Below are 25217 nucleotides of genomic sequence, written 5' to 3'. Positions count from 1 at the left end.
GCTCATGTGATGGTAGTGGAAACAATTAAGGCAGAAACTTTCAAAGCCACCACTGGGATTTTGATGCCCAAAGTCATTAATTTTAATAAGAAGGGAGCTGCCAGTCGTCTTAAGTGGTTTGTAAAATCTCAACCCATAAAAACACCTCTCTACTGGTTCCAGTTTACAGGGAGCTCAGAGCAAGGTAAACACGTGTAAGAAAATAGTAGGTGTTAAAAGGTGGAAAGTACGTGTTCAGATATCCCTAAGACCACTCAAGGAATCAAAGAGCAGCCCCAGCCTTGAGCTGGCACATGGGGGCTGCTCCTGCCTGCAGCATCTCAGGGAGTTGCTGACTGATCAGAGCACGAAGCACAGAGAAGGAAGTCAATGGAAACAGAAATTTTGGCTACAGCTCGGTTCCAGTGGCTTCCTGCCAGCCATTGGTCTCTGCTGCCATCTCAGCACCCACATGGTGTCTGTGGCTGCTTGGTCCAGGTCCATCCTACCTGTCTAAACTCTCCTGTCCAAGTTCACACTGTGTTATCCTCCAAGCTGATAAATGGCTGCATTTGGATGTTGATGCTTTGCTGATCCTCCATCATGGTTGGATAAAAATTAAGAAATCTCTGCTGTTGCCTATGAGACCCCCCCAGTGCAAACCTGTGAGCGCCTCTTCATTTACAGAGTCAGGACATGGCTTTGTTTAAGCCATGAGCCTGTGCCATAGCTGAGGAATTCCTAAAGGCTTTGGAGAGCACCAAGAGCTCTCTAAGGAAACTGCTGCACTGGGGAACATTCACCCTCAACACGAAACATGAAAATGGGGAAAAAAATTAGAACCAGCAGATCTATCTGTGATATATAATAGAGCATGGAGTAAGCATGAATGAGTTTGGAAAGGACTCACTGGGAGTCTGGATGATTGGGAAAAGAAAAAAGAAAAGGGATTTTCTTGTGTATTTTATTAATAAAACCAACCATGAAGAATTTTAGAATTAGTTCTAGAAAACTTTCTTTTTTTCCTCTATCCGCTGTATGATCTCTGGAGAACTTCATGGATGTTGGCTGCAAGTGACAAAGTGACTGTAGTATCTGCCAGTGAGTCTCATAGTAACAATAATTAATTATCAGTAGGTATTGGAAAGACTTTCGGATGAAACACAATGCAGTGGAAATAGAGGTGACCATCAAGACTGGTATTGTAACAGACTTAAAGAAAGTCAAAAAGAAAAAAAGCTTTCATTAGTAGTAGATGTGACTTTTTTGGAAGAGAACAAAATGTTCCATAAATGAAACATGTGGTTTCACTTGCGGCACATTTTGTACATTGTCACCAATGAAGTTTAGGATTTTTTATTACTTTTTCATTAAAATGTCTTACTGGTTTCACTCAGGAGGCAAAATTTTTCACGTGGCTTTAATTGTTTCTGTCATAAAAGTCATAGCATCCATGTAATAGAAATAGTTTTGCAGACCACAGCTTCATATTGCCTATTAATTCTCTCCCATTTTCTGTATGTACAACTCATTGGCCCATCCCAGGGACAGGAAAATTTCTTGCAATTAAGACTCAATATGAACTTCTACTGAAGTTAGGGGGGAAAAATAACTTTATGTCAGTCCTGGTTTATTAGTTTTTTGTTTCAGCTGTCTTAGCTCACAATAAGTTCACATGGCTGCATACCAAAGGAGAGAGTTTATATTGACTTTCTTCTAAAATCAGTGAAACTCTAGAAGATGAAAATAAATGGCCTTTTTCTGCATCATTCCAGTCATGTACAAGAGATGGTAATACTTCAGACAGGATTGAAGGGCTCTGGCAGAATTGTTTCAAGGAGGCTTTGGACAGGTCATTTCCCCTTTTTTCTTCATTACCTGCTGGAGTTCAGGTCTCACATATCCCATCCCAGCTGCCAAGCTTCCATGCTTCTGTCATCAGCCTAGGCCTCCTTGTCCCCAGTCCTGACTGGATGAGGAGATATAATTCTTGTTGCCATTAAAAAAAAACCAAAAACAAAACACCACCAAAAAGAGGTAATGAGATAACTTGTGTTATCTCATTAATTTCATATCAGCTTCTCTTCAGGTATCTGTTTTCCTATAAGAGAGTCATTTAATATCTTGGAGAGAGTTTTGTTATTCGACTTTCAGTCCAGCAGGGGAGGAACCCCTACTACAGACTAAGGTCTCTAAGAAGCCATTAAGATGCCAGAAAACAGCAATAGAGTATCTGTTGCTTTTTCCCTGATTTTCAGTTAAGTGTTTACTTGAAAGCTTCCTATGAAATGCCAGTGCTGTCTTTACTTGCTGCCCCAGAGCAAAAGCCTTGTGCACCTTCTCAGCAGTCAGGGGCACCTACCAAGCAGTGCAGTCTTCTGCTTTCAGCTTTGTTTTGGCACCTTTCCTCATTTACTCATAGTTAAATGTTGTGTTTTGCAGTTCCAGGACGACAAAGACAAGCCCAGCCTTGGAGGGACTCTCAGTGACAGCCCTGCCCCCTGTCCAGCTTTCTGAGCAGGTCCCACTGGCATCTCCTTCCCTGAAGCCACAGCAGATGGACAATGTGGACAGCCTGTCTCCTCACCTCTTGTTGCCCGACAGCATCAGCCAGCTGGAGGAGTTTGGCAGGCAGAAGAAATGGCACAAGAAGCAGCACAAACACCATCGCCAGAGGCAGTTCAATGACCTCTGGGTTCGGATAGAAGACAGGTGAGTCATGACTGCTGTGGTCCCTGTCCTCTTCCTGCTGGCTCCTAACTTGATGCTCTTTGCAGATCCCAGCTCTTGCTGCTTAGACCATAGGGAGGGTTGGACAAGGGCTAACTGGGACACACAGGGAGTGAGATTATATTTTTGTAGCCTAATGAAGAGCTAGGAGAAAAATAAGCGTGTTCATAGGCATGTTTGATCAAAAAATAAATAGGAAAAAAAGAGTTAATGCTTAAAATATTTAAAATACACTGAAACAAAGACTTGTCAGACTGAAAAGCAAGAAAAAAACAACAATAGAAAATACTCTGTACTTGTCCTTTTTCTTCCAATAATTCTTTTCCTATCTGTACCAGCAGTTTTCATCACAAAGGCTTGCCTATTTTCCAACCATACAGAATATTCCTGAGAGTTTTTAAAGTTTCTGACAAATCGAACTTTCAACCTTCTTAACTATGTTGTGGGGCTGAAATGTTTTAACATCTCAGACTGACCTGAAAGTAGCAAACTGAAGCAAAATGAAGTACTTAACTAAATCCTCTATGTGAAGAGAATGGAGGTAGGCACTTTTCCATGGCTATTCCAATCTTGGTCTGAGGTTAAAAACTCCCATTCAATGTTTGAATAAGAACCTTCATGTTTGACCAGGGCTTCTCAATGTGTGCTTTTAGGATTCCTGGGCAATTTATTCTCCCACCTCTAAAGCTCTTAGTGCCTTTATCCAGGCCAAATCATGGGCAGACAAACAGCCACAATGTTTATTGATCTTCTAACAAGTAAAAGGAACTAAGTAATATGTTGGGAACTGATTGCTCACCTACACATATAATAATTATCTTTGAGCATTACGTATTCCCATTTTCATAGCACTTAAATTCCTTGAAAGTCTCTCAGAGATTTCTCCCTTTGCTAAGAAAAAAAGCTTCACATATTTGTGTTTTCAGATTTTTATTATTATTACAATTTTTTTCATTCTTTTTAATGGAGCAGTTACCTCATTTTTTGTAGTTTATTGTTTTCTCAGGGTGAATGATGTAAGGGTTGCTATTAAGGTGGTGCATATTAATCTTAATGTAATAAGGCTGTTTCTCAGGTCAGTGCCAGCCTTGTAAGAAGGATTCATGTATTTTCTTTTCAAAGTGTGTTCAGTGCTTGGATCCCCTCCACAGAGGATGTTTAAGCATGAACTAGGTGGCATTTAGTTCACCACAGCTGATTGCCTCAAATACAAGGGATTTTTCTGTCCTGACTGAAGGCTGCTGACTTGTGGTGTCCCATGATGTCCCAGCATTTCACAAGGGTCTGTGGTCCAGTTCCTCATGTGTTGTACAAGTGAGGTGTTCAAATAGGTCTGGTGGGAGCCTGGTACTTGGGCACAATCCTTCTACCCCTATCCTATCTATGCAGAAAGCATATTGGATATTGGCAGTGGAAATATGCAGTTGGGAACTTAAAGTGGTGGTTATGATTTTTGAGCCTTTTGCTGGTTTTATTAAATGTTCCTAGGAAAAGGATTTAAGAGGTAGTTCTGAAGGTTAGAGTTAAATTATTTGCTCTGTGCTCCTGTGAGATTTCACCTGAATCAAAGCCTTTTATCCCTCTATTTCCATTTCATAAGGGTGGAGATTGGGGTGAGGAAACACAAGTTTCTGCTCCCACCATGCTGGTGATGAACCAGACACTGTGGGTTGCCTGCCTTGCTGAAAGATCCCAGGGAGATATTAGTGGGAGATCACAGGCCTAGAAATGAGGAAAGGCTGGAAGAAGGGAAGCCTGCCTTAGTGCTTTCAGATGGTTTTAGTGCTTCTACAGTTCTGGAGTAACTTCTGGTGTTTTCCTGGAAACAAAGCAAAACAAAACACAAAAAATAGAAGTTCACTAAATCAGGGACTCACAACCAGCTCTGGTTTTCCCATAAATTGGATGGGGTCTCAACTTTCATAAACCAGCTGCTGCATATTGTGCTTTTGGCAGTTGGGTTTCATCAGCATTAATTGCAAGCTGGACCCTGCACAAAGCAATAAACAGTGAGTTCTCTCCAACTGGTTCCTTTCTGATTGGCAAGAAAAGAGCAGAAATGTGTGTCTATGACCAGACCTTGTGCGGTGATCATTTTTGGGAGGAAACAAGCAGGGTGGCTGATCATACAGGCAATAGAGTGTTACCTGTGCAGGAGAGAAACATGGACTTCTTTTCATTACCTCAATAATTGAGACTTAGCACTCATTTTTGAAGGGTAATTGGTGTACTAGGGAGTTCTCACTCTGGCCTGTCCCAAAAATCCATTGTGAATTTGCCTACACTTCAGGTGGAGTCCCCCATGTTCTGTATGGACTGAGGTCTCTGCATTTAGTATTAACTTGAGCTATGGCCCCGTATTTCCAAATGGCTGTTCTTCCAGTTCCCTAACTCTCCACTTGTCACCTGAAACTTGAATTGTTCACCTTTGAGACAAAGTAGAGGGATTTAGGTCTTTGTTACGGCTTTTGGGGGAAAGCTGCATAGAACTCATTGTTTCCATGCCAGGTCCCCAGGATTCAGCTGTTGGAGCTGCCTTTCAACCTGAAAAGTCAAAGAGAAATATGCAGGTGGAAGACAAATCCAGGCGAATTTAAACCAGGTTATTGATTCCTGTATGAACCTCATTGAACTGTGAAATGACTCTGGTTCATACAGCTCTTTTCCAAAGCTTTATTGACCATGGATTAGAGGACTTTATGAGCCATGAATTGCAGGGCTTTTATGGACTACGCATTTCTAGGCGATCTCATACACTTCCATGGAAATCTTAGGGTGTTTTCTTAAGCTACCAACATAGAAACAAAGGAAATGAACACAGGAGAACAATCTTAAAGGAACATCAAAGGTCTGACTCCAACCTATAAAAGCCAGGAAATCCATAATTAATGGTTCCACTAAGACTTCAGCTCTCACAGTCATTCGGGTCTGATCCAAGGTTATGGCTACAATCTGAAATGGCCTTGTGAAAAATGAGTCATCATTTAATGCCACACATCATTATTAGTATTTACTTTCAGTTGTACCTTGGAGATTGTCCTTTTCTTTTTGTTCTGTCTTCACAGCTGAGGCATTTGAGTTGGCACCCCTGGGTGGACAGTGTTTAGATTTGTGTGTTGGAGGCTTAGTACTGCTGTGGAGGATGAGAAAGCTTCTGCTCTGTCTCCTCCCTGTCTTTGACAGAGCTAAGATTTGCTGATCTCCTGGGTAATTGGCTGCACTGAAGACTATTAAAAAATAAAAAATGCTGATGAAATGTGTGGTTTCCTCTCCCTTCTGCCTCCTTCCCCCAAAATCTAAACAAACTGAAAAAGTCCTGCCTGACTGCAGTTTCTGTTTGAAATGGCTTGTCAAGAATCAAAATTGAATGGAGATTCAAGTAGCAAGATTTTTTTTCTTCAACTACTTGATTTTGCAGAAATGTGCAGATCTGAAGTCTGTCCTTGGGAGAAATTTGAACTTAGACAAGACTCAAACCCTGGCTACCTCCCATAGCCAAAATCCAGCTGGGGCAGCAGGGAGGGGAGACAAAACCCTCAGGCTGCAGGGCTGCAGTTTGGCATACAGAGTATCATTGTTTCTGTTGACACTGTGTTAGCTAGGCTTCCCCGTGTAATATAAATAATTAATTACAGATCATTCACTGGCTTTTCATGATGAGATGCTCAGTTAATTGAAAGAACAGAGGTTCTTTCTGTGTGGTTTCAGAGCGGTCAGTGAAGGGCAAGTCAGGATTGCACCTTTGCTGTAGCAGGCAAATGGTTCAAGGCTGCCAACAAAACCTGTCCAGAACAGAGAACCTCTCCCAGCTGCTGGGGGGAGTTATCCTGGAACCTAAGGCAAGGAGGGAGGGAAGCTCCTGGGAAAAAGGAGGGAGGGGAGTTATTAACTGGGAGGGCATTAGGGGAGGGGTGAGGTTTGGAAGGAGCAATGGCAGCTAGGGGATGTGAAAGAGAGAAGTACAGTGGTGGGAAGAAAAAATGTAGAAAGAATGCAATGGGCAAGTTAATTCCCGCTGCCAAGGAAGAAATCTGGGTGAAGGTGCTGTTTGGAAAGAGGGTAGGGACACACACGCTTCAACAGGAAATAAATTAAGGACAAAGAATTGTTCTCAGAAGAGAAAAAAAAAAATTCTCGTCCCAGATGTAAGCTCAGCCCTGCAAAAGCTACCATAAGTGGGAAATGAAATTAATTCTCCCTGTAAGTAGAAATGGCAGCTCTCTGATAGCCCAGTGCAGACTGTTCAACCCCAGATGAATGCAATAGCATCACAAATATCAATTCATTTTGGAAGAAGCAGTTGTTTTAGGAGGAAAAAAATGTATAGCAGTGATGGATGAAGGGAGACAATACGTAATAAACTACACTGAGTTTGCCTGTACAGAGTGAACCTTATCAGTTTGGATGGAATTTAAGCACTTAGCCTGTTATCCTTTCTTTCAAGACAATGCAGTGATGGAAAACAGAACTCTGTCAACTTAGACAAACTTTTAATTCCACTTAACTGCATCTGAAAGGTAAGTTTCAGTAAATTAATCCAAATTGCTTCCTTTTCACAACACATGGTGCTGAAATACAGTACTTAACTTCATTAAAGAAAAGACTGCTTTTATTTAGAGGAGACCTAGACACCTTTGAAGTCTAACAGGTAAATTGTGGTCAGATGATTTCCCTCCATATGGTACCTTTGAGCTTGAAATTTCCATCACTGGGGCCTTGTTTGTTTAAATTACCCTGTCTGCCTCCCTGGTCAGGACACTGCTCGGGGAGTGCCTCCTGATGCTCATGGGGAGGGGGATCACTGCCTCCTCCAGCCTGTGCAGCCAAGGAAGCAGTGTCACCTTTGCATTTATTTGCCCTGTGTTCAACCAGGGATGAGGACACAGCTTCAGGACTTCTCTGTCTTGCAGGACATGGCATACAAATATCTACAGTCAGCAGAAGAACTTCAGGGTTTGTCAGTTTGGGTACAAGAGCTTTCTGTGATATGGAGTGGTTCCAAAACACCTCCTGGGCAAATGCTCTCTCCTGGTTGCTTTGTGGAAGGGGAACCTTTATAACCTGAACTGGCCTAAATTCTGCTCTTAGTTTGCCCAATTTTTTTGAACCCTGGTGGATATACAGTGTCCAGAAGAAGACATTTTGGGCAGTTCAGCAGTGCATAGTTGGTCCTTCTTCCTCCCAGTCCTGCCTGCCTCTCTCAGACATGCCATCTTGCTTCCGTGAAGGCATCCTCTGCTCCCCCTGAGCAGAGAGGCAAGCGTAGGGAGCACTGCATGTTCCCCTCCTTGAGTTTTTCCTGTTTCCATTTGATCCTCCTTTAAGGTGAGCAGATGGCTCAATGCCTGCTTTAGACAAGCACTGGCTCTGGCAGTTCTGTCATCATGCCCTTTGCACAGCCCCGGGTACACGAGCCCTCCAGTGAAAGTAAAATGGGAGCACGGTGTAACTCAGCACAGTAAAAACAAGAGGTAAATCTCCTGACTGTAACAAATGATATGGTGATGACATATCCTCCCTCCCTAGATGGTTTTTATTGAGGCTTCTTGGATTATCAGGTTGGTCAGAGTGCACAGAATATATTAATTAAAGCTGTGGAACCTGGCCTCAGCACACAGCTCTCTAATGCATCTCAGTAACGACGGGAAGTCCTGACATTCATGTCCAAACCTGTAGCATCTCCGTGCTAATAGACCTTCCCTGTCAGCTGGCCGTGACTGATAAGTTCTTTACCCTTGTAAAGTCAAAGAGTTAATTTGTTATCCTCCAGATGGGCCTGAAAAGATGTGCAGCCTCACTTTTACCTGCTAAACACATGAAAAGATCCATGTGTTTTACTTTGTTCTGTTGTTCTTAATAATCTGCTGCCACTGTGGGATGACAAAAACACAGATAAAATTAGACAAAAACCAGCAAAAGTCTTAAATGTTTACTTTCACTATTACTTAAGTGTCTCAGCATCAGTATGAGCAATTCATATGAAGCAGTATGCAAATGGTGTTTTAATGAAAGCTATAAATACCTGAAAGTAAAATCATTAAAGAACACAGAAGTCTTTTGGAAACATAATTTGTGTATAGATTTCAGTTTTGTTTCATTAAACTAAATTCTCTATTGGTAATGCATTAGGTATTTTATTTTAGTGAAATTTAAATCCATCATGAATATTAAATCCATATTTCTGAAGGCGAACGAGTAACAAAATTGGAGCACGCAAGTTGGGATTTTTGAACAATGAGGTATTTTTCAGCAATGGCTATCCAAGAGCACTTTCTGTTCTTTCCTCCTCAGTGCTGATTAAGATTGAAAATACAATGCAAGATGTTTTATGGAGCCTGTGAAGAGCTTTCTTTTCCTTTCTTGTTTTCTACTTCTCATTTGAGATGTGTTGAGTAAAGATAGTCTATAAATATCTATTTATATCTGTCCCAGCATGATGTATTTCTGACTGGGGCTGGACACAGCCCTACAATTGCTAACTTTGTTAAGCTGCCTAAGATATGTCTGATGCAGCACAAACAAAATATATTCTTAGGATTTCTTCAGATTCAAGAAGCAGCAGTGGCTGAGTTCAGGTGATCTCTTCCTCTGTGATCCCCACTGTTTCTCAGCTAGTGCAGCCTCATTTCCTCATCCACTGCCAGGACTTCTACAACCTGTTAACTTTTCAGTTCCATCTTTCTCACTTTCCTGCTTAAATATTCTCTTTCTCCAGTGCTCTTTCTACCTGCCTTTTTAAACTCTGGCTGCACATGCTTGTTTGGGCCCTGGAGAAAGGATTAGGAAGGGACTCTCCTCCATCTCCATCTGCTGCACTCACCTCCACTCTCTGAGCTCACTTTGCAGGAGGCTGTGATCACACAAACACTGCACTTTGTCTGCAGTCCATCCATGACAATTAAAGTGGGGTATTTTAGAGCCTGCTGCCTTCAGCAGAATCTCTGAGATGGGGACGTGTCACTTGTATCTCGTATATCCTTGTCACCTGACATTAATGAAGGAAGTGGGAGGCAGAACTAGGCATTCTCTCCTTCATTTTTTGACCAGGAGGTGCATCTCCTCCAGGTTACTTCATCATCTTTGCTTTTTCTACCATTTTCATATAGGTGTATGTGTGTCCAGCTGTACTGCAGACTGGACAGACAGCATGGAATTCATTCTTTGCTAAATTCATGGATATCATAAAGCAGTCCAAGCTCCTTCTGCTTGTGGGCAGTCTCTGTGGCAGTGGGCCAGTGCCAAGAGCATTGGGGTGAACTGTGGTCTAGACACCTACAATAATAAGTCATTAGCAAAACCTTTATGCTCATGCATTGTAACATTTTTATATTTCTCATTTGGCACTAAGCTGAAGAAAAGGTGCCTGTGGTTACAAATGTAGGATCACATTTCTTTTACCTGTAGTTGGTTTTAATGTAGTTCAATACTACCATGGTCAAATAGGTTAGACTTTGTTTAAAGTCTTGAGATTCCCATCCACAACTGCTCAGGCATAAAAACAAGGCTTCAGGATTAGATTTGTAGTACAAAGTGTCTCCTGTAGAGCAAGGCAGAAAAGGAGCTTATTTCACTGGAAGAGTTAACGCTAAGTGAGTTTGACTGTCTTCTGTGTTAATGCAAGGCTTTTTCCCCAGCTATTTTTAGCCTGTTCCAGCAGTGTGTGTCCCACTGAGGTCTGGTATGCAAGAGCTTTGCTGTGAGGTTTGCAAACACTTGTATTTCTGTGTTGTGAGAACAGAGCATTTGTGTGTTATTGGAGCGTGTGTTCCTGAAAGGAAGGGCAGGCCATGCATGTGATCCATGCACGTTTTTGTTGTTGCCTGTGAATAACCATGTACAGCAAATGGGCTCTGGAAGAAAGCTTGTTAGCAGATGTCATCATGGCCCTTCCAATTTATAAATATGAGCCTTGACATTTATATTTTCCATGTCCAGGGCTTTCACTAGCCAGATGTTCTGAGCATTGCCTTCTTGGAGTCTTTACAATGACTCCTCATGGCATATTATCTATTGCACACACACATACACAAATAAAAGTGATCTGGCTCTTATCAAGCAGATAACACGGGAAAATGCACTCAGTACCCTCAGGTAATTCCTCTAAACCTGAGCTGCATTTTAACACAGCTCTACAAAACTCTTTATGTTCACTCAGCTGAAAAATAAGTTGTCTGGTTTAACAGGCAGAGAAAATTCAATACCCAGTAGCACATTTACCCTGCAGTTTAGGGTGGGTGAGGAGTGTGGTTTGTGTTAACTCAAGGCTGACTGCAGTTGCAGACACTAAAAAGTGCTGAATGGGCTCATGCCCAGGCTGAGTCGGATTCCTCAAACACATGAATGGGTAGTAAAGCACCTGCACTCCCTGTATTGCAATTCTAGATACAGAGGTTTTTCCTTTGGAAAGGGAAGAAAATGCCAGAATAAACCTGCGCAAACACCACAGCCCCAAGTTGGAATTTTTTATTTGAGTGCCCTGCATATCTAGCAGTATCTAAGGCCTGAAAATTGCAAATCTGCTGTTCCTCTTAGCAAAGTAATATAAAATTCATAAAATACAAAAAAATTAATCTCCCAGTGAGTTACCGTAAAGAAAGAGAAATGTCTTTAAAATTCAGTGGAATTTAATGTCTTTAAAATTCAGTGTTGTGTGCAAACACACAACACTGTCAGTGCTAGGTCAGAGGAAAAAGGTAAGGGATATGGGATTTATTTCTAATTCTGCTATTCCCCTTCTGACTAGTGAGTTTCATAGCCTGGAAAATGAAGTGAGGAAAAGTATGACAGGGAGTAAGGCCACACTACTATTGTGGTGGGCAGCTGCTTTATAGGAGGGGTTTAACCACAGTTATATTGTGGTATCTAATAAGACAGATTCATTGTGGAGTGAATCAGGAGGAAATTGGATTCCCTTACACTCCCAGGACCATGGGGTGTGCTGCAGGCTGGAAACCCAGCAGGATCCCAAAGGGCAGCTTTGGTCTAAGTCCAGTTACTCACTGGGATGAGGGAGAAGTAGGATTTATTTGAATTCATATGGTTTCAATGCTGTAAAAGCCGGGTTCCTGCAATTATGAAAATGCCAGGCCAAATTCAGATTTCGCTCAGATCACCTTTTCACAATTCCTGAATAACTTAACTGAACAATGTGAGCTTTATACCTGGGGCCTGAGCCCAGGCTGAGGGAGCCAAGTTGAGTGCCTGGGAGCTGCTGGGTGCCAGGGATGCCTCATGTGGCAGAACCATGGAGAGACGTGCTGCAGACCACGCTGTCAGAAGCTCAGATCTGCAGAGGCACTTCAGGGTCTGGGCTATGACACCTGGCAGGGAAGGGTTTTTCAGTCCTTCCAGCCCTGCAGGCCAACAAGCAGCTTTTTATGAGCCACTGATGGCATCTCCAGGCTTTCAGAGGGTTTGGAAGTGCTTGAGGAGAAGGGGTTTGTGCTGTGACTGCTGTCACCGTATTCGCTTTGCCAGCAGCAGGAGAAACCCAAACCTTGTGGCCAGTGCAGCACTGCAATGTGCCTGGTAGATGTGCTCTGTGAACCTTTTTTTTTTATTTTACATGTGAGTCTATTGGCAAGAAAAAGAGGCCAGTGCTTCTATTCAGTGGTACAGGTTTGAATTCAATAGTGCTCCAAATAACAGGTTCAAAGATCTGACCCAACCTTAATTATTCTTACTAAGAAAGACATGGAAAGATACAAAGCAGAGAGCAAGAAAGTGAGCCCAGTGAATTAGAAACAAAAATGTGATACAGACTAAGCAAAGAGAAAAACTGTTATGTAGAGATGGAAAAAGAACAGGGAGAAGGAAAAAGAAAATTAAAATCAAGTGGAAAAATGCAGTAGATTGGACATCCATTTAAGCTAGTTTATATTTTGCTTGTTCATTCTGTTCCTTAATACATTGCACAGACATCTCTATAGCTGAAATAATTTTATCTTAGAGAACAGTCTCCGAGAAAATACTTAATTTGACAGGATGTGTTAGGTACTTCCCCACTACCACCTATTCTAAATCATTTTAAAATCTGGAGGGGAAAGTCGATATCTTTTACAGTGTTTAACAAAAAAGTGACAGGGTCAAGTATATACATCTCTACGAATGTATGTGTTCCCCAAGCACATCTAAACATGCATGGTTAATTCTGTGCATCTGCAAAAAATATTTGAGCCATAGGGCCCACACAATGCCAAACAAACACTTGAGTACACAGAGGAAAGGGCAGAGCGAGTCGCTCTGGTTCTAATTAATTGAAAAGTTGAGCCCAAGATGTGAAATATGGATTACAGTTTTGACCACCCCAAAAATATAAATTCTTTTGCATGTGGGGCTGTATTGGTGAGAGCAGGCAGTTTGGAAAATACAGACAAAAAACAGATATTCTGCTCATGCTTGGGATTTGGTTCAAAACCACCTGGTTGCAGCTCCATCAAATTAACTCCTTATGCGTTGTGTATCAGCAGGTTGCCCAAAAATCTTCACTGGCGGGGTTTTTCCAATGCTAAGCCCATCTGTGTTTGTGCCCTTGATGTTCTTGCTTACTTTGGCTGCAATAATGCAGTCATTATCTGTCCAAGGAGCAGTGGAGCAAGTCCATGGTTATTTGAGCTGTGATGATGAGTGCCTTAATCACACACACAAATCAGGTACACAGCCAGATGTGTGCAGTGGGTGGGGGCGAGTTTGGGGATGGTTTGGAGTGGTTTGGAGCCCACATCACTATTTAGACTATCATGAGCACATCCTGGCTCAGATGTCAGTGCAGAACTGGTGGAACAAAGGGCTCTGAGCTATCCCCTCTTAGCAAGGGCCTGGGCAAAACTGGGATGCATTATCCCAGCTCTGTGATTGCCTCGTCCCACTGCAGAATCACAGGGGATATTCTTAGGATATTAGAGAATCATCAAAGCATTTCTTAGAAGGGCAAAGGAAAGAGCTAATGTTGTCATCTCCTGTCTCAGGACCACCCAGACACTACTACAAATCATGCGTCTTCAGCTACAGTATCTTGAATACTCTTCACAGGGATTTTAAAGAATTTAATTTCTTTTTTTACCTTTTTTTTTTTTTTTGAAGGATGACATGTAGTTTCCTGATGGGCTGGTTTTAATAAGGTCAAAATCTTTGTTGTTGCCATATCAGAGAGGAATATAACATCTTTTAGTCATTAGATGGGAATGGAGTAATTACTCAGAGGGTGTGCTTCAAAGGTTATTGGTTTTTACAACATTCTGTGTTTTTACACCATTCTGCAGTTGTCTGGAAAGGAGCAGCAGGCCTGATTCTGCCACAGCCACAGGTGTGGGTGCAGGATGTGTATTCACTGGGTTTTCCTAAAGGACTTTGGGGTGGGACATTGAGAAGGGCCATGCACAGTCTCCTCTGGGGGTGAAGAAGGCTAAATCTGGCAGAAATCCTTCCCACAAACTGAAAGTTCACCTCAGAAGAGGGCCCTTGGGCTGTGCTGGAGTTGTTTCTCACATGCTCATTCCCTACCTGCTGGATGCATCCTCCTGTCCACCTTTGCCTCACTGTGCTCCCCAGCCCTCAGGCTGCACTGCTGTGACAGCAAACTCCCTTTCCCTGTCTCAGATGCAGCAGTCCCCACTGCCCCATCCATCCCTGTCCCCTCCCATCCCTGTCCCCTCTCATCCCTGTCCCCTTCTCTGGCCCCACAGCAGATGATCCACTTTGCCTTAACGACATGACCCACCTGTGGCTTTAGGATGCCCTTGCTCAGCCTCACTGCAGGCCAGTGTCTCTCAAGGGCTGAATTTGTCATCACAGAGATGTTTTGCAGGTGGCCTGAGCCACTGGGACCTGCAAATCAGAGCGAGAGCCTGCAAAACACTTCAGGTTGTGTTAATGCTGGTGGTGTCACACCAACGCTCCCAGGTCCTGACTCAGAGCAGAGTCAGGGGAGTCGTAGCAGTAAAGTGATTTAACGAGGTTTTGATGGTTCCTCAGTGGGTGACTCGGGGATAAAAAACAAATCTCCTGGCTTCCAGCCCACAGCCCATCCTGAAAGGGGCCCAAAACTGCACCAGAGGAATCTGAGCTGCATCTCAGCATTGAGCCTCCTCCTGCTTACACCATCATGTCCCCCCTGGAGCTCCTGATCCAAGTGAGCCACCTTTTCCTCAGTCATGTCGAACTCCAGATCCAAGATCCCATGGAAGGGACAGCAGCTGCAGTCCTGCTCTGCCTGTTGTTGGGCAGCTGCTGCAGGACTGCAGAGAGGAGTTGTGTCCCACCAGCAACTGCTTTTTGCATTGCAGAATCAGGATTTTTCCTCTTCCCCGCCCTGCTGTCCTGATCAGATTTGGGAACCCATCCCTACCAGTCAGATACCACAGTGGGGCCAGAGCTTGGTTGGGATTCAGGAGACCTCAATTCCAGAGATAGAGATCTTTAGAAGCAGCTCATCTGACCAACCTTAGAGTCATGCCTTTGTGGGGAAAGGGCTGTCCTCTGGAGATGTCTTGTTCCCTATAAACTGTACCAGGAAGACTGCTGAATAGCTCTGGCTATAAGCCTGCATGGCATAGCCACAATTAAGGCCACTTTTTAAATCCTACTAAAGGCCAGTCAGCTGAAGGACTGCCTGTGATTCTCTTTGATGGCACATTTAAGTATCCCATCCTTGTGTGCCGTGTCCTGCTCTCCAGCTGCATTTCAGTACCTGGCGACAGTGTGGCTCGTGATCGTGGCATGCTGCTCACAGCTTTCAGAGCCACTGCCTGTTGAAAACTGTGCTTCCCTTTCCATCTTTCCCTTTGGTATCCTGTTCTTTGTCCTAGAGATGAGCCACGGCAGATTTCCTAACAAGCAGGAGTGGGGGATTAGATCTCTGCCAGGGTATTTGCTCTGCCCTTTGTCTCTGCACAGGAGGAAGGCTCACGGGTGCCCACTTCAACAGAGGGAATTGCTCAGTCTCCAGAGGAGCCAGAGCACTGAGAAAAGGCAGACTCAGACCTTGACACTGCTCTCAGATGGAGATGGTTCCCATTTGAGTCCCATCAGGAGAGCTCAGATGGACAGTGAAGGGCTGTGGAAATGCTCAGGTGCTGTTGCTGACCCCTCTGTCCATCATGTGGCTGAGGCTGTGCTGCTCACAGGGAGGGTGGGTGCCGGCACTGTGGGACATGGCCAGAGATCCAGGCTCCCAGTGAACCTGGGGCAACCAAAAAACAGCAGGGAGAAGTCTCTTCTTTGGCTCATGCCAGGTCTTCTCTGCTGGCCCATTCCACTGTGTGATAGTGCTTACTCACTCAGACATGCTAAGGCAGTTTACTACACTACTGCAAATAAGCAGTGGCCTCCTCTGGACCAAAAACTGGATTCCCTAATCAGATCCAGGTTGGATTTTTTTTTTTTTTTTTAATGAACGGAACCTTGTGAAAGCATGAGCCTCTTGGCCTTGGTCCCACAAAGAGCTTTAGGATGTGCTGAGTTGTAAGTATGTGAATACTAGTGCTGGAAGCTCTGGTATTTGCGTGCTCACAGTCCTGCTCATCTGGGAGCACAAGACTCAGCATCCTGCAGGATTTGTCCCTCAGGCTGCAAGAACAGTGTCTGTAAGGAAGGTAGTGATGAAGAGATAGATGGGGGGAACAGAGCCTGTGTTGATCTAATGAATTCCTTCCAGAAACACATGAAATAATAATGCAAACATTTTGGAAGATGGGGATTTCATGTTCCTTTTAAAAGGCTACTCTAGTTGTCTTCAAAGTTAAATCCTTGTGACATTTTTCTAGTGAATTTTTTACCCCCCAACATACTCCTGTTAATTCTTGGTTGAGCACCTATTCTTTTCCTTCAAATGTGTGGTCAGACTTCTTGCCAGCCAGCTCATTTAGACTGCAGCGGGTTGGTCCCAGCATTTTAAGCAGATGTATTTTTCAAATCTTGATGAATAAATTTTGGTGACATAAATAGGCCTGCTTAGTTCCAAGAATAATTGTCTTCACTTGCAGAACATTATTTCTGATCACCAGAAAAATAATGTGATCAGTCCTTTCACATCTGTTCATTAAATAAAAAGGGGGGAAAAAAAGTAGGGCAAATTTTGTTTGAAAAGAAACAGGAAGCATATGCTTAATATCACTTAAGAAAACCCCTAGCCATCATAAGGTTAACATCAAATCACAAATGCAAAACAGTCATTATTGTATTTACTCAAAAATTTTCTTTCACTTTACTAGCTTTTTAGGTTTTCAATTGAAGCATGCATTTTTCAGGTTTCAATCTAGCTTCTTTCATCAGATGCTATTGTAAGAAAGGCTGTCTGAGTCAACATTTGCTTACGTTTATTAAAAATAGTTGTCTTGTGTTTACATAGCTCCTTTGATCCAGAAAAATCCCCAAACACTTTGTAAGTTAAACTTGAAAGGGTTACTTCCTCCACCCTGAACAGAACCACGTTGGGACCAAGGCACAGCAGGAGATTAAAAATTGATAGAAATATCACAGTAATTGGGTTGGTCCTCACCCCCTCAGAGAACCAGCAGTTTTCCATGAGCTTCAGAACAGTTCCTGGGAGCATAATGGTGGTTTGGACTTTGGAAGCAAAAAGCAATGCCAATGCTGTCTGTCCTCTTGGAGACTGATTGTTTTCCATGCACTTGGCAGATACAGAGGCAGTGGTACCTACTGCACCAAGCACTGGGCTGGTGGGATCTGACCCACGCCTGTTTCCAGTTTGGAGCATCTCATTCCAGAGAAGACATGGATCAGAGCCAGGGCAGAGGAAAGGATAGAGGGAAAGCACTTGAGGACTTGCAAAGAAAGGTGGAGGGAATTGTTTGTTTAAAAAAGAGAAGGCTGAGGTGAAATATGGTTAAATGTTCAAAGTACATGAAAGGGTCTTGAGAAAAGGAATAAGCCTGTCCATGGGGACAGGACAAGTCATGACCTTACACTGTGGCAAGGGAGATTTGGTGAAACATTAGGCAGTAATTCTGGGCACCAGAAATGGTGAAATGCTGGAATGGATGGCTGGACAGACTCTGGAATTGCTATTGTTATCACTGTTTTTTTGAGACTGGATGAGACAAATGTCAGGAGGGGTTTAGATCTTGTTCCTGTGTCTGGGGCAGATGGGCCAGAAAGACTCCCTGGTCCTGACCTGTGTCCTTCTGCTGTGGTGTCCTGTGTGGTCAGATGAACCCTGCTTACATGGATGAACCAAGTCAATTAAAAATTAGTTTGTGACCTCCCTTCAAAGTCGTCGCAAGACAAACCAGAGCAGAAATTCTCTCAGTGTGTTGTTTGTGTGTTTCTTTTATTTTTCAGCTTTAAAACACTCCCAAACCATCAAGGTGGTTCAGCACACCCCCAGCTTAGAGGGCTTGGATCATGTAATTGCATTCAGTAGAATCTGTGCAAAAGCCTGTGCCTGAGGCCCCATTTTTTGGGGAAAGTTTTACACATTCTAATGATAGTAAGACAATGTATGAGTAATGCACTGATTTGAAAAAGTGCCCTATTATCTGATCAAAAGAACAAGCTCATGAATATGATACCGCAGGTCATTTGGCTAAAACGTACCTGGAGTCTTCCAAGTTTTTAAAACAATCCCATACACAGAAGCAAAAAAGAGAGGTATGAACAGCCGAGCTGGTGGTTGCCTGTTAACCACAGATCATGTGGAATGTTTTATTAAAGATATTTTTATCAGACACACAAGGCTGAAATAGAGAATATCCTGGTCTGGCAAGAGAAGACGTGATAATAATTTAGATTATTATCCCACAGATCTCTGATTCATTTGTATTATTCTCTATGTTCATTTCAGGAACGCTCAAATCCTCCTCAAGGAAGGTTTCTGGTTGAGTTCAGGGGATTCTGCTTCATCCTTGGGGAATGTCCGAGGGTCAGTGAGATCCTACATGCACATGCAAACATGCTCAGAGGGAGTTTGCAGAAGTCATCTCCTGACACCAGGGCCACCTCTGAGATCAGGTTATAATCCAGCCTGGCTGTCCAGGGCCCTCTGTAATGCCCAGGGAGTGAAAGATCCCAAGCAAGAGTAAGACCCCCTAGAAACCTGCGCTGGAGTGAGGTGGACCAGCTTCTGGAAAGGCTTCTCTCCCCATTCACTACAGAACAGCCTAGTTAAAAACTAGGACTTGTAGTATTTGGTAAAAGGGATAATTCTCTTTAAATATCCCTAAACCACCTTTGCAGTCAGCTAAAAGTACATTAAGAAAATGTTTTTAATGGATAAGCTGTGATTCATGTGCTATTAGCAAATGCTTTGTAGATGTTAGTGGAAACACACTGTTCTTCTCTTGTAAAGCACTCAAGGAGTTTTTGAAAACAAACAACCCCACCTAACAGTATTTATCTTAACAAGAATGCTTTTATAAAAGTGTAATGTCTTGAAAACAGAAAATAACCTCATTAACTAAGGAGAAGTGGTCAGCAATTCTCAGGTCCTTGAATAAGGGAGAAAAGAAAATCAACAAAATCCAACCAATCAACAACAACAAAAAAAATCATCCCCACAGAAAACAAAACCAAAACACTTATGGAAGTTGACTAGAATGCAGAAACATCATACAGAGACATAAAATGTTGATTTAAGGCTGCTTTAGGAATCCCTTGGATGTAGCTGGCTGATGAATGGGTTTGTGATGCTTTTGCAGGTTCCCTGGCCAGCCTGTGTGCACAGAACATCCCTGAGGAGTAGAAAGACAGTTTGTGCAAGGAAAACTTTAACTTCACTGGAGTATCAAGCCCACAGAATGTGTCAAGAGCAGGATATGCCCAAACTGGAAGTTTGAATGGCATTTTGGTGATTTTTTTAAAATTAAAATTTAAAATCAGTCCCTTCTTGTAGTTTTGAATCTAATTTAGGGCAAAATTTTGTAGTTCCGTAACAATCAGTACCAAAAGATGAGGACAAACACCTACCCATGCTTACCTTGGGAAACCAGGCATAGGGAAAAACCCAAGTTGTGATCCCACTGTCAGTGCTGTCAGGCCTGTGCACCACCTCATCACTCAGCAGGATAAATGAGAGCTGGATCAGAAACTGAAGCATGGCTGCGTTTGTGTTGGATTACCCAGAGCGTGCAGTACCTCTTTTTGTCAGAAGTTTGCTTTAATGATGCTTTGTGTTCACTGTGGGAATGATGTTACTTATGTCACAGGAGCTTGGCCACACAGTTGCTAATCCGGTGCCATTCCTGCCGGGCAGATTGGAAGCAGCAGCATTAGTTTATCGCAGATCAGCTCTTGTGTTAAGTGACTGCAGCAATTCTGATGCAATATAGCAGAAACTCTAAAGCTGGGTGTCTTATATCATCACTTCAATACATAAACCAACCACTCACCGTGGGAATTCAGAGAACTTTCTCCAACAAGCCTTGATTTCAGAGTTCTCTGTTCACAGCAGTTTGTTGCTCTGGAACAAGCACTGCTCCTCAGTGTCAGAATCCTAATTCTGCTTAGATGGATTATCTGCTCCCATGAAGCAATTTTTATGTCTTAATTGAAGACTGCCTTCTCTTTTTACTGTAATTCATTGTACATTAGTTCAGATCACTTCTAGCTGCAGAACAACTGTCCCACCCAGAAGCTGTGGTGACAGTATAAAGGATGAGGGAAGAAATGAAGTGACTTCTCCCAAAACTCGGGGTGAAGTGTAATGTGCAGGGATTGTCCATGGGATTTGATGTTGACCAATGCCCTCTTCAGGGTGGGCTCTGGTCTTCTCAGTTTGTGATTGACTCAGCACATTTGAAGCATCTCAGCTAAAATCCATCTTGGTATTGCTTAGACAGAATAAGACAAAAGCTTTTAGTCCTTCTAAATTCTGTTTCTGTGCAGGAATCTGAAGTAACATGTTATTCCTTTCATCTGATATTATGCAAGATAAAACCTTTTCCTTCCAAGGTCAAGATCCTGGATACTGTAGCTAAATATTTATAGGACTGCATAACTTCTTACCCCATTAAAAAATTATATGAAGGTCATTTTCAGTGCCTCCAAATCTCCCTTATGGAAGATTTAGAGAATCTACAGGTATTCGTGTCACTTTTTTTTTTTTTTTCAGGGGCCCTTGCCGTTTTTCTCCTCACTTCTCAGCAGAATGTCTTGGGTTTAAGTCCAAAATCCACCCTGTGCAGTTTGTGTGCTTGGTTGTGCTGCTCCCTGACAACTGGAGGATTATGGATCATCCAATAATGGATGCAATGGGGGCATTTTTTGAAATGGAGATTACAGTTTAAACTTCCAAATCAATCGTAAATGGACCTTTTTGACCCCCAGTGTCATGGGAGTCATGATGAATTCCAACCTGCAAATTCAAATCAAAGTACTAACTCAAGCTACAATCAATAAGCAATCACACTGCTATTGAGGCAAATCCACAGTCAGGGAAACCTAACAGCAACTGAGTCTGGTTTTGGCTTTGTGATTTGATCCAAAATGGCTTAAAGCCAGGAAAAGAAATGAACCTGCTCATTCTCCCATGCTCAAGGTTATCAGCTGTGTAAGGGGATCCTGGGAAGTTCTTTAAGGCTTGTGAAACAGGGAAGGAATGTATCCTGGACCCTCCTGATCACTCAGTATGTGGTTCATGGAGCATAAGACACATCACTGAGACATGGAAGAGTTTCAGACCTTTGGTGGGGAGAAAGATCAATAAGAGCAAGGTCATCCTGGGTCAGCACGAGGATACATTTAGCACCATTTCTGATGCTGGCCAGTAATGTGTTTAGTATTCCAACAGTAATGGATGCTTTACAATGGAGTGCAGTGTGTCAGATGCATTAAGACCAGTCCTTCCTCTGTATTTTGTCAGCAGCCAGAAGCTGAGGGACATCCTGGATCAGAGCTGTTTCCACATCATCACAGTTATCAGTCTCTGGCTCCCTCCCTGCTGTCTAATGGATGATGATGATGATGATGATGATGATGATGATGATGATGATGATGATAATTGGAATTACCACTTGGGATGACAGTTCACAGAGTAGAGATAACGGCTCTCCTGTTTAATTTCCTTCTCTTGTGTTTTCTTCCAGCACCACCACGTTGCCTTCCTATATCAGGATAACCAATGGCTACATCACGGTCAAACCTCCCATCTGGATTTCCAACCAGCTGGATCAGCGGCCGCGTCCCGAGCGCCCCTCCCAGCCCCAGCCCACCAGCTCAGCCCCAGCCAGCCTTTCATGGCCATCAGTAACATTTCCTCTCTGCATGGCCGTAGTTTCTTTTCTCCTGAGCCTGCTGCAGCCCTCCTGACCACATTATATTACATGCAGTCCCTTGGAATAGAGAGATAATTTATGAACAAATTGGAGTTTAAGACAAGTTACAAGCTGGACCTTCTCAGTGACTCAGTAGTGCCTTCTAGCTGATTTTGTCTCTTTGCCCAGATACATTTTGAAACTCTAAAGCTTTATTGTAACACTGACTTACATCTTCTTTTTGTAGAAGGATCTTTATTTCCCATAGTGCTATGGGGTTTTGTAAAATATACATGTTCATATAAAGAAAAAAAAAGAAAAAGAAAAATGTATTTATTCGACTGGTAAACTTATTTTTCTTGTTGTATATGTTAATAACATCCCTATTAATCAGTAGCGATGGTGAAACAGATAAATTAATATTTTCTATATTTGTTTTCTGACAATTCTGCAAATGTCTGAACTGACACCAAATGAATGCTTTCTTTGTTTCTTTAACCATTACATTTTACAGCAGCTGTCCAATAAGTACATTTCTGCTAAACTTCTTTATTTTACTTCTTTTATCTCATTAGCATATCTTACACTGAATAAAGCAGATCCTGCTCTCTGGGGCCTGTGCCCTTTAGAAAAATAAGTGCATTCTTAACTCATTAGCTGCCACAATCTAAAATACCAGTTATTCTTACATGACTAAGTAAGTCATTATTCACAATAATCCTCTACATTACCCCTGTTTTCTTTAACTACACTATTTAACTTCTTCAGAAATTACCAGTTTCCCCCTTTGCCCTGAAATTAATTCACCAGCTAACGCATATTAAGACACCTTTTTCTTAATAAAAAATTGCTTTCAAAGTCTGGAATAATCCTACTTGGAATTCTTTTCTTCTCTCCCTCATTTTATATAAGTATAAGCCTACAACCTTTTCGAGCATAAATGAGAAGAGAGCTTGGTCTGCCTATAGATTATAAAGATGTAGTGTCCTGCTAATCTATAGAACTCCTTTGTACCAGTTGTATTAATGGTCATGGACAACCTGGAGGCAAAAAACATCACAAATTCCTCTTTCTCTTGCTACCATGAGCTGACAGAGCTGATATCTCTGTGCTGAAATAATTATGTCTTGTCCAAAATCTGCTCAACACCACAGGAATCAAACTAACCCCCATCTTATGGAGACATGCAGAACATTCTTCCATTTCTAAACTATGGTATCTGACTTAGATGGAAAAGTTATGACACCTTACCCTCACTGAAAAATGTGCTCCCTATCCAAACAGCTGATGTTGAGGAATGAGATTTACATCATCTATGTGGAAAAATCCCAGTACCATCTTAAAAATTATTATGTTTAAAAAGGCATGGAGATGTTTTTTTCACTACCAGAACAGGATGAAAAATCTCTTTGGATACAAGAGTTTATAAAATGAGTTTTGGTTAAAATTGTGGGTTTTTTCCTAAGTCGTCTGCAAACCAAAAATCAAAACTGTGTGATGAAAACATCTAATTTAAAAGTCTCCAAATCAGAAAAATACAATACAAACTTTTCTTTAGAAGTACTAAGAAAAGCAGTGCTTCTTCACTTTCAAAAGAAAGATAATGATGATAATTTTAACAATGTCACTGGTAAAATTCTGGCTGAAAACAACCCTGTAAGTTTCCCAGCAGCCCTACAGCCTGCTCTCTGGAGCTGCAGATGATTCCATGCAATCTGCAAGACTCTGCAGTGAGAGAGAGTTCAGAATTCACAGTTTGCTTGTTGTCATACCAGTTATTTTATGAAAGTAAGTTAGAAAGCAACTAGGCCACAAAAATCACAGGATTTCCTGATGAAATACTGAGCATTTCCATTGTGCATCCCAGCCCATTGCCTTGCAAAGGCCAGGACAATACAGGTAATTTCTTTTTAACTTACTGGACACCATGATCCCCAGACTTTGCTCTATTTTTGACAGCAGATTCTGCAGGTTTCTGGTCAATTTAAGTGGGAAATAGCACAGAGTGTTATAAGCTTCCCCCAGCAGTTGATAAGGCTGAATGGAAAACTTTGAGCTTTGCCCCAAATGTGAGATTCAAACAGACCCTGTGCATACTTTCATATTGTGTATTTTGGCTAGCAGAAGATTAGAGATGTTAGTTTTGGACAGAAGCCATTCACCTTGCATAATATTTATTGCACAGAGATGGATATTGAAAACATATTTTGAGAACTTTCATTTTGGTTTTATTTGAGCTATTACTCTAGAAATGCCTTCATTTGAATATTATAGTTTAAGAGACCTTCAAATTTAACAGTAATGCATTTTAAAAAGATTATTGGTTCTCCTGATGTGTTCAAGGTGGAGATGAAAACTGAGTTATAATGTCTTATTTACAAGACTGTAACTGGAAATAAGGTAGGTAAATCTTAAGGGCAATGACAAGTTACATAGTAAAAGTGAACAGCCAACAAACCAAAACCCATTGAATTTTATTTGTTGTAACCAGATCGTATCCAGGAATTATTCTGTGGTGCCAGGAATAATTCCAGGTGTTGGAAAACCTACAGTATAAATAGACAAGACCATGTAAAGATAAGGGAGAGAAAAAAGAGCAGAAAACAGAAACAGCTTGTCCAAGACTGTAAGGAAAACCAACAATGGGACCAAGACTAGAAATTACAATTCTGAAGTTTCCCAATCTGTGGCTTTCTCCATAAACCTCTGGGGCTTTTTCTTTTTCCTTTTTTTTTTTCCTTTTTTTTTAATATTAGGAGCACACAAATCTCTCCACACTCCCAGCTGTCATTGTGCTGCACAGAATAGTCACTCTTTTATCACCAGTGAGGTTTTCTGAGTCATTCCTACACTGGACAGTAATATTCAATTTTCATTAGCTCAGATATTGTGGTATGTTTGGCTATCATAGGATGTAAATGGCTTGGATATCAAAGTATGTTTTAACATCTTTGAATTTCCTGGCATTTTCTCTGTAATTCTCTGAAATTAATGAATTTTACTAAACCCTGGTGCTGGTGCCCCACATTTGTGCAGCACAGGTGTGAAAACAAGGTGTCTTTTGGATTTGGGGTCTACACACCTGATTTTTGCCACCTGGAAGCAGCTGCCTCAGTCATCTCTGGCTTAGGGAGGAGACATGACTTAAAGGTTGAGTAGGATTCTGTAGATCTTAGCTCAGGAACCCCACGTGAATGGCTTAGCACAGGTCTCTAACCAAACACTCCTTTTATTCTCTTACCCTAAAGTACAACTTAGGGTCACTTTCTTCAATACTGTGTGCAGAGCAATGCTGGATAA

The 25217-nt window shown here is 42.1% G+C and overlaps 1 protein-coding gene and 2 long non-coding RNA genes across 6 annotated transcripts in view; 1 reads left to right on the top strand and 2 right to left on the bottom strand.

Moving 5' to 3' along the window:
- Nucleotides 1-22791, top strand: part of TRABD2B (TraB domain containing 2B) — a 260426-nt gene extending 237635 nt beyond the window's left edge. Inside the window, exons 6-7 of the mRNA XM_064428795.1 lie at nt 2422-2691; nt 21750-22791. Coding sequence (XP_064284865.1) covers nt 2422-2691; nt 21750-21972 — 493 coding nt within the window. The 3' untranslated portion in view covers nt 21973-22791. The remainder of the gene's footprint in view (nt 1-2421; nt 2692-21749) is intronic.
- Nucleotides 1011-11600, bottom strand: LOC135305303 (uncharacterized). The gene is made up of 3 exons (XR_010366522.1): nt 10108-11600; nt 2567-8579; nt 1011-1948 (listed from the first exon to the last, which is right to left on the bottom strand). It is a non-coding gene; the product is annotated as an uncharacterized LOC135305303 (long non-coding RNA).
- LOC135305301 (uncharacterized) overlaps nt 14412-25217 on the bottom strand; it is a 219057-nt gene continuing 208251 nt past the window's right edge. For 2 of the 4 annotated variants that reach the window (XR_010366519.1, XR_010366517.1), the window contains 2 exons: nt 19801-19907; nt 17985-19721 (listed from right to left, as the gene is read on the bottom strand). This is a non-coding gene — a long non-coding RNA (uncharacterized LOC135305301). Of the gene's footprint in view, nt 14536-17984; nt 19908-25217 lie in introns of those variants that run through there. The other 2 variants (XR_010366520.1, XR_010366518.1) reach the window with 2 other exon arrangements.

Source organism: Passer domesticus, chromosome 7 (genome assembly GCF_036417665.1).
Source record: "Passer domesticus isolate bPasDom1 chromosome 7, bPasDom1.hap1, whole genome shotgun sequence".
Lineage (NCBI taxonomy): Eukaryota > Metazoa > Chordata > Aves > Passeriformes > Passeridae > Passer > Passer domesticus.
Note: the sequence above shows the minus strand (reverse complement) of the source record. Positions and strands in the feature narration are given on the sequence as shown.